The sequence below is a fragment of the Abramis brama genome (assembly GCF_963993115.1).
Source record: "Abramis brama genome assembly, chromosome: 16".
NCBI lineage: Eukaryota > Metazoa > Chordata > Actinopteri > Cypriniformes > Leuciscidae > Abramis > Abramis brama.
Window position 1 is genome coordinate 28150599 of NC_139978.1, and position 10164 is coordinate 28160762.

Genomic DNA, 10164 nt, shown 5'->3' on the forward strand with positions numbered 1-10164 from the left:
TTTTTTTAGTCTGTTTTCTGTTAATGCACAAACAAAATTTCATTAAACATTTGTAGCACGCCTGCCATGCTATAACAAAATACATTTTGTGCTTCATTACTTTTGATATGAAACAAAGTCTCAGCTTACACATTGTGAATTTTATCAAATTCAGACAAATGTCGTTTTGCTCGAAAAACTGTATCATTTCTCATGTAATCGCTTAATCAGTATTTCAACCACAGAAAAATGTCAATAAAAACAGCTTGTAAACAATGTCACATAACGTTTACCTCAGGGAAGCTCTAGAGATAGAATAGCTTTAGAGAGGAACATTTTGATAAATATATATGCACTATATTACATATATACATGTATTATATTTTTACTTAACCTGTTAGTGATGTCTTCATTATTTAAATTTATGTTTGAATAAATGTCATGAAAGCAATTTTTTTGACAGCCATCATTTAAATGTTTATATTTCGAGTAGAAACATAATAATGTCATTAGAAATTTGATATAAAAACTGCCTAATGTGCAATTTTAATGTTTGCAAACTACTCAGTTTTTATTTGAATGTTGATTTATGTGTAAAAAATAAATAACAGTTAAATTTAATAGTTTGGGTTCTGTTGTTAATTTTAATCTTTAAATATTAAAGTAATGTGCCATCTCTCAGGGTTCACTCACTATATAGTTTTAACCATTATTTGAGAGAGCTTTCTTTAAAAAAAACTGATGTACTGTACCCAAATACTGTATCCAAATGATATACATCATGTGGTTTTATATGTTTTGACTTGTTTCAGATCCCTTTGCTGCAGTATTTGGCAATGAGACTTTTGGAGAAGGTTTTGCAGACTTTAGCAGTTTAGCAAAGGTAAGGATTTTTCTCTTAAACAGAAGCCCAGTATTTCAGCTTTATTATCAATCAGTTCACCCGCATGATTTAAATCAAGTTGAATGTGGGTTGCAGCTGATGTAGTTCCCTCTTGCCTTTCAGTCTAATGGCAGCGATCCATTTGACTCGAGCACAAACAAGAATTTATTTACGGAGGACGCTCAGTCAGATGTACCTCCCGCATTACCGCCCAAAACCGGAACACCAACCAGACCTCCACCACCACCCCCAGGTGAGCTGGTTCCTGTTCTGTGTGTTTCATCAGAATGAACCTCAGACCATTTTCTCTTACGCCAACTCTGTCACCCGTTTCTGAGTGCTGTGTTGTCTGTGTGTGTGCGTCCTTAAAGGTAAGCGGTCCAACATCCACCGATCGGAGTCGTCCGAGTCGTTTCAGAGGCGTGGTCTGTTCAAGGCGCAGGGTTCTGGAGAGTTCTCATCCCTTCCCGCTAAAGACTCGGTACCAGACCCCTTCGCCCCTTCCTCGCCCCACCAAGCCCCATGTGACCCCAACCGATTCGCCAGCTTTGATAAAGTGAGCTCCTCCCCGTCCTGATCCCCAGTAGTGAACCCTGACATTTCACCTCCGCCATGCAGCAGCCTTGACCTCTCGACCCCTCACAGCCCTTTTCATTTGGTTTTCCTGGAAAGAAATGCTCATAATTCAATATTTCGATGACTCTGCTTTACCATCTGTTTGTGAAAAGCCACAAAGCCTTGTCATTTTTATGTAATGCTTTTTTGTAAATATAGATGGGCTTTATTTATCTGCTCTAATAGTCAAACTGAATCCAGGCTTATGCTTCTATTAAAAACTTCTATTAAAACCTAACTAATTTACAAAATGAATGTATTTAAATGTTGAAATCTACGTATTTACGACATCACAATATTCCTAACATCATGCGTAAGTTCTCACTGGCTGTGGATGGAGAGGCGGGGCTGCTTGCTCTTGGCTGTTTTACCCCTTGTGTTCTTTTGTCATGTTCTCCACCATTGGTTGAGGCTTGATTCCATCTTGCACGTTCATTGCCCTGCCATATCTTGGTTCACTGATTTGCCTTGCCTTACCTTGCATTGCACAAACTAATCACTGTCTACCTGTCTTATCGGGCTGTTCCTTCTCATTCATTGGTTGAACACTTCCTGGTTCCATCTACATCCCACGATTCTCTGCACCATCTTTTTTTTTTTTTTTAGAAGAGATAGTCTGTTTTGTTTATGTACAGACAATATGCTAAATAAAATAATCAGCTAGGATGCCGACAGTATTTGTTGGCTCCTTTCTGTTTTATTATTTTTTTAATTAAAAATTAAAGAATTTGTCTTCTCAGATTTTCCCACTGTGAGCTTTCCTTATCAGATGATGCATCACATAAATTAAGCTTTATGATGGCATTTCTCTGATATTTTAAAACAACTCATTACAAATGAAGAGACATCAAGAGATTAGTTGCGTTGTTATGTTATGGTGTTCTCTGTGTTGATATGCTTACCAGCTAATAGTTGTGATTTCATCTCTCCATCCATGGTTGTCCACATCTGTGGGAAATACCTGCATGTTCTGCATGATGGGCTATATGAGCAATCCAGGCTTTCACACATGAGTACATCAGACTTGTTTAAGAGAAAACTCACCCAAAATGGATGTCAAAAAACTTGTAGTTTAGTATATAAACAGTTAGCTAAAAAAGTCAAGTTTATTATTCATTAGTCATTATTTACTCACTTTTGTACCATTTCAAACCCATAAGGATTTATTCTGAAGAACACAACATTTTCGAATTTTGTGAGTTTGTTGAAACCTTGGTGACTATATTTGCATTTTGTGAGTGATCTGTTTTTTTAAAAAACTTATTTAATCAGTGATAATAGCAGATGCAAAAATAAAGAGCCCTTTAGTAACACATAACATTTTTTATATGAAGTCTCATGTGTCAGCTGGCTTGTGAGCCGATGTTAGCTGAGAGGCTTTATGGATTGCATCATGGCACACTTTTCATATCTCCCATCCTCCTGTGTCAGTAGCTGTACCACATTACCACTGTTTTTTTTTTCTCCCCTAATGTTTCCATATTAAGTTTTTTTTTTTTTTGCTCTGTAATCCTTCTGATATTTAAGACACTGTACATTTAGTCTTTGGATTTGTGAATGTGCAGTTCTAGATGGTTGGTGTTGACATTGACCAAACAACACCTAAAGGAATAGTTCACCCAATAGTAAACTTTTTTGGAGGAAAAAAGAGAAAAGATTATTATAAATAATTATATTAAATTAAAATCAAATAGATTTGTTCCCCCAGCTGTCCTTAATGACCATATGCTGAGTAAATAATGACAGACTTTTCATTGTTTGGGTGAACTATTCCTTTAAGTAGATTAAAGGAAAGATATATCATTTGTATAGTTACATAAAACTGTTTTATGTAATCTTTAACCCTTATGTGCTGTTGGGGATGTTTTCATCCACTATGGGGTATTTTTTAGTCTAAATTTGGCCATAACTTTCTCTGTGTTTCAGCAAATGGAATGATTTTTGGTGACAAATCTTATTTTGACACATATTTTGGGAAAATGCTTTGAAATTTTTCAAAAACTCAACAGTACACTGTGGGCAAATTTACTACCCTTTCGTTATGTTTGTGGCTGAAAACAGCCACTACTTTAAACTGCTGTAAAAATATATCAGATAAATATTTTTTTCAATTTTTTTTGCATAAATCTATTAATCAACCTCAGTCCTGCTCAAAAATACTAAATGTTTAAAAAAAATTCAGGATTTTAACTCTTTAATTGCCAAATTCGTAAATGATGTCACTGATTTGGGAAAAAACACACACAAAATGACTCATTTTCAATATAAAATGTGATTGTGGACTGGATTTTTTTTTACCTTTTATCACAGTCTTGGACATGTCAAAGATTAGAAACAACATTGGTTTTGATGCATTGTTAGTTTTTGTGCAGCATCAGATTTTAACTTTTTCTCCCTCATTTACTGTTCGTGGCTGTTTTTGCCCCATTGACTTCCATTATAACCACATTTTTTGATTGCAAAGTCATGACACCATATAATTATGCATTTTTGATTGTTGGTGGTTTTCCCTGTTGGGAAGAGGTAAAATTTGTAATTTTTACTGTTGATAACCAGGTGGCACCATTAACCCTTTAGATAGGCCTGTGCAAAAAAAAGCTTAGTTTCTGGCTTTTACATGGAGTTATATGGAGTTTATATGGAGTATAATAGCATAATAAAGTGTGTGTTTGTGTGTGTGTGTGTGTGTGTGTGTGTGTGTGTGTGTGTGTGTGTGTGTGTGTGAACTCACCTTGATGTCTGAGAAAATCAAAATATGCACCTCAGCTCTCAGAACTACATGGAGTAAACAAAAACAAAGTAAGTGTATTTATGCATCTGCTGCCTTTTGATGGTGAGAAATGCAGACTAAACAAAAACAAAGCAAGTGGATTTAAACGCGTGCATGCAAGCCTGCTGCTCATTTGATGGTGAGAAGAGCAGCAAGCAACATGAGAAAGGGCTTGACTTGTAGTGAAGTTTTAGAGATGATTATGCAGCCTGACCCCTCCAGCGAGCTGCATGATGTATCGTCTTCCCCCTCTGACACCACAGACTCAGGAGAGTCAGATCCTGATTTGGATGTGGCACCCTCATCATCCTCTCTAGCTTCCACTGAAGGCGAGGAGGATTCGGAGGATCCTGGATCTGGGTAGATTGGGAGAAACGGCGAAGTGTGGTTTTCCACTAACGCGGAGACAACTCCCTTTCTTCAGCCTGCCAGAGGCGTGACTCCAGGGCCGACGCGCTATGCCATCGCAAAGCATAGTCATACATGTTTGTATGACTGTACAAACATGTATGTGTTGACGCAAGTCATGCTGACAATGAGGTCAATCATCTCCTCCATAAAAAACAGATTGAACACGGAATCCATGTTCTGGACCTTTGCGATGGCATAACGCGTCGGCCCTGGAGTCACGCATCTGGCAGGCTGAAGAAAGGGAGTTGTCTCCGCGTTAGTGGAAAACCACACTTCGCCGTTTCTCCCAATCTACCCAGATCCAGGATCCTCCGAATCCTCCTCGCCTTCAGTGGAAGCTAGAGAGGATGATGAGGGTGCCACATCCAAATCAGGATCTGACTCTCCTGAGTCTGTGGTGTCAGAGGGAGAAGACGATACATCATGCAGCTCGCTGGAGGGGTCAGGCTGCATAATCATCTCTAAAACTTCACTACAAGTCAAGCCCTTTCTCATGTTGCTTGCTGCTCTTCTCACCATCAAATGAGCAGCAGGCTTGCATGCACGCGTTTAAATCCACTTGCTTTGTTTTTGTTTAGTCTGCATTTCTCACCATCAAAAGGCAGCAGATGCATAAATACACTTACTTTGTTTTTGTTTACTCCATGTAGTTCTGAGAGCTGAGGTGCATATTTTGATTTTCTCAGATGCATCAAGGTGAGTTCACACACACACACACACACACACACACACACACTTTATTATGCTTTTATACTCCATATAAACTCCATAATACTCCATGTAAAAGCCAGAAACTAAGCTTTTTTTTGCACAGGCCTATCTAAAGGGTTAATGGTTCCACCTAGTTATCAACAGTAAAAATTACAAATTTTACCTCTTCCCAACAGGGAAAACCACCAACAATCAAAAATGCATGATTATATGGTGTCATGGCTTTGCAATCAAAAAATGTGGTTATAATGGAAGTCAATGGGGCAAAAACAGCCACGAACAGTAAATGAGGGAGAAAAAGTTAAAATCTCATGCTGCACAAAAACTAACAATGCATCAAAACCAATGTTGTTTCTAATCTTTGACATGTCCAAGACTGTGATAAAAGGTAAAAAAAAATCCAGTCCACAATCACATTTTATATTGAAAATTTGTCATTTTGTGTTTTTTTTCCCCCAAATCAGTGACATCATTTACGAATTTGGCAATTAAAGAGTTAAAATCCTGAATTTTTTTTAAACATTTAGTATTTTTGAGCAGGACTGAGGTTGATTAATAGATTTATGCAAAAAAAATTGAAAAAAATATTTATCTGATACATTTTTACAGCAGTTTAAAGTAGTGGCTGTTTTCAGCCACTAACATAACGAAAGGTAGTAAATTTAAACAATGCACAAGGGTTAACAGACTTTTGAATGTTGCAGCATTAACTCAAACTTAATAGTCTTTAAAGGCACAATATGTAAGATTTTTGGATTAAAATATCCAAAAACCACTAAAACAATGTAATATATTTTGTTGACTTGTGTACTTACATTATCCCAAATGTTTCCAACAATGTTTAATTCCAGAGAAATGCACCTTTTTTAACCAGTGAAACATCCTGTGTCGTTGCGTCATATCTGCGTTACCCTTGTCACCAAAGACGCTTTTATATATTATTTGTTTTAGTAGACAGGTGAGCAACTGCTTGGATACCTTTATAGACAGAAAACTAATCATTGCTATATAGCTCAACACAGTGAGCCTTATTGTTTGAATCTCTTGTTTTCTTGATTTACCGCGTCCTTGAATAATATGTTTGTGCCCAAAAAGTAAATCAGACAACACTGTTTTGTGAAGTGGCTAACCGCATAATCAGAAAGAGCTTTATTTGTAGTAACAGTAATACAGCATTTTCTCCACCATACAATATATTTAAAAATGAATTGCATGCCATTTAGCAACACAAGTCATTCAGCTTTTATTAACCTGATATTCTAATACCAATCTAGCTTACTGCAGTGTGCTGATACCAGCCACCGAGCGAACGCACAGAGTAACGTTAACATAACTCTCAACACACTCAAATCCAAGACACCAAGTAAAACAGCGCTGTGTTACCCCACAATTTTAATTATTCAAATAAAGTGGCCTGTATGGGTAGTAATTCAGCACTTGCAGCTGTTTCATTCAAATTAATTAAAATAATGTGAATTTAGGTGATCAAACGTAACTGTAACAAAGTTCAAGTTCAGGGAACAAGGAGGTGAACGTTAAACGTAACTTTAATCGTAAAATATGCATAAACAACAAATGAAAGGAGCGGCAGCGGCCGACTGCGGCATTTAAGCATAATAAAAACAGCTATCTTCATACCACAGTAACGTTAATAAAACTTTAATACATGAGCTCATCCATTAACGCGATTTCCCGTCAGATTGCTTTCCGTCGGCTGTGGAGGTGAAGACGACACCTCCCATGATTCCACACTCATTCACGGCGCCATCAAGCTACGCCTTTATTGTTTTGAATAAGTTGCCTCAAGTGGTGAAACTTACATACTGTGCCTTTAACTCCACTCTTTGAACATTTAAAGTTGTTACATTTAAAAAGCGCATTGTTTACACTCTGTAATCCTTGCATGACCCCACTTCTTTAGATTGTTTGTTAGTTTAGTCTGATAAAATTGAGAAATATTACTTTAAACTAGGGTGTCTGATGGGGTTATGGTGTGTGTGTATGTGTGTGTGGAGCAGTACCCCACAGAGGAGGACATGATAGAGTGGGTGAAGCGGGAGAGTGAGAGAGAAGAGAGGGAGCGTGTGGCTCGTCTGACCCAGCAGGAGCAGGAGGATCTGGAGCTGGCGATAGCCCTCAGCAAATCCGAGCTGTCCTGACCCAAGCTGGATGCAATGCCACATTTACAAGGAGGGAAAGGAGCAGAATTAGCAGAATCCTTCCACCTCCACATCCAGCCACTTGATAATCATCTAGGATTCCAGCTCCTTCTGAATGTCCACTGAGTTCTCCCGGTGTCCGTTTGGCTGGATAATGTATGAAGGCCAAGTCAAGATGGAGGAAAAGGTAACAGACTCATTGCAGCCTATGTGGCTTGAAAGCTCTGGCGTGACTCCCTTTTGATTTTAGATAACCTCAAATCAGGAGACCTCCAGTAATCTACCGCTTTAGACCGTTTCAAATCCATGTGACTACGACTTAATCAATAGCACATGTACTAAAAACCTTTTTTTCTTTTTAAGATCTGATGTCCAGTTCAATATAATTGAACAAGTGTTTCTGAACAAATCTATCCCCAACTATTTGAAGTTAATTTTCGAATGACTATAAGGTCACCAATGCAGTGAATTTATTTAATTCTGTGACGTGGAGTGTATGGAGATTCATTTGCTTCCTTTTTTTTTGGCCAATATTACCACATTCATTCAAAGTTTACAAGCAGCCGAACTGGGCAGCTTCATTCGCTTCGTTTCAAAGTTTCAGCAATAGTTCTCGGACACAAGAGGTTTTTATTGTGGGCTTGTCTGTCTACTCTCAGGAACATATCCCACAAGCCATAAAACCTCATAACTGCGACCTGATATGTGGATTTCAGTTGTAAAAGAGGCTGAGTTGCTTGGTGACGTTATCAGCTTCCGTAAACCACTACTGGAACTGAATTTCTACCCTACTAAAAGAGGACACTGATGAAATCTAGAAAAGAACAACCGTGCAACCGCCGTTTTATCTTTATAATCTTACAGTACAGCATTTATACTTTACTCAGACTCATTGTCTTTTTGAAGAATCAAAATCTTGACAAACTACTAAGAGTCGTTATTTGACATTGCAAATTTATAAATAGCTGTTATAAATAATAAAATGTACATATTTGTGAATTGTTTGCCAGTAATCTTGTACCACAGTGCATTCATATCCTAATACATATTCTATTTTATCAACAAAAAAAAGCTATAGGAAGTTTGCTTCATAAAAATGTCCCTTCTGTCTTATTCCTAATGACAAATGCTTAAGAAATATGATCAAAGATGATTTAAAAAATATATTGTGGCACAAAAAGAGAAGCAAATCTTATCAGAGGTCCATAAAGCTAATTTTACGAGTACATTTAAATGTATATAAAAATCGAGCCATGTTAAATCAGGCTGTGATATCTTTTCTAGTGCCTACCTGTTCAGCCTTACCTCGGAGTGAGAATCAAGACAATAATATGATCTTGTTAATAGTTCCATAGCATTATTCTTCTCAAAAGCACCCTTAATACTCCAATGCAATGTTTTCAGTGTCAATTAGGATATAAGAACGATCATGTCCTTGTATTCATCTCGACACAACATTCAGTCACTGCCACAGTTTAAAAGACACTTTTAACACTCTCTAGGGATCAATAGTGCCCAGTTGGTATTCATATGCACAAATTGTCTTTACAGGCAGTGAATTTAAACATAGTTTCAATGCAATTATTAATATATTTGCAAGATGTCATAACCATTTCAGTTGTATGAATGTAGTTTCACCAGAAGGTGGACCCACTGAGACTTTTCAGCACACTCTGCCTTGAAAGATGAGAACCTGCTCTCAAGGTTCAGTCTCATGGGCTTCATAGTCTTCAGTGACTACAATAGATGTGCTTTGTGAAGACGTCCACTCACACAGACTTTATGAAAGCATCTGAAATGGAAGAATGTGCTTCTTTTTGAATGCTTTTCCAGATTGTTTTCCCCCAGTATTGCCCTTTGACATTTAACATGTTTGGTTCAGGAATCTAGCTTGGTTTTGGGCACAGAAATATGTGGCAGAGGTAAAAAAGTAATGATAGAAGGGAATAGAAAGCTTTGTGTCTTACCTGGCTTTCTTCTGGCCAACACTGCATTTACATGCAATTTATGAAGATTTGGAGCATTAGGCCTACTGTCTGTTTAGAAAGAAATACAGCATTAAAAATACGTTCACACTCATTGACTCATTTCAAACCGATGTTTGTCCTTCTGTTTATGGCTGCTTATCTTTTATCGTATTAATAAAAGCTATCTTATGCTCTGTCTGTTGTTGATCATGTATGTATGTATGTATGTATGTATGTATAAGCTTTGTGTGCCTCTAAAAGAAAACCACTCATATGTTGGCCACTGTCTGCCTTTTAAGAACAGGCTAATTGTATTTTATTTTTTAAAGCCCCTTTATTGGAGGCAGTTGTTTAAATATGTTAAATAACATGTAATTAAAACAAAATAAATATTAAACTATTAAAAGTAAATGATCATTCTTCTTTTTCTATTATCGGTGTGTTGTAATTGTCTGTTTACAAGAAAAGTCCCATATGTTGTATTTACATGGTGGCTGGTGGGTTTTATGGGAGGAACATTAACCTTCAAGAAAACATTTGATTGGACGAAAGTCTATAGTGTGGGATAAGACATCAATATTTTTGCTCAGTTTTTTTCAGAAGAGATAGACTAAATGTTAAAGGTTCATTTTTTTTTTTTTTTTTTTTTTGTCCGCTTTTAAGATTAGC

The 10164-nt window shown here is 37.1% G+C and overlaps 1 protein-coding gene across 1 annotated transcript in view; it reads left to right on the forward strand.

Annotated features, from left to right (window-relative positions):
- The window catches only part of eps15 (epidermal growth factor receptor pathway substrate 15), a 34087-nt gene extending 24181 nt beyond the window's left edge, over positions 1-9906 (forward strand). The window contains exons 22-25 of the mRNA XM_084086439.1: positions 792-862; positions 986-1115; positions 1234-1418; positions 7388-9906. Of these exons, the coding sequence (XP_083942565.1) occupies positions 792-862; positions 986-1115; positions 1234-1418; positions 7388-7528 (527 nt within the window). The 3' untranslated portion in view covers positions 7529-9906. The remainder of the gene's footprint in view (positions 1-791; positions 863-985; positions 1116-1233; positions 1419-7387) is intronic.
- The last annotated feature ends 258 nt before the right edge of the window (positions 9907-10164 follow it).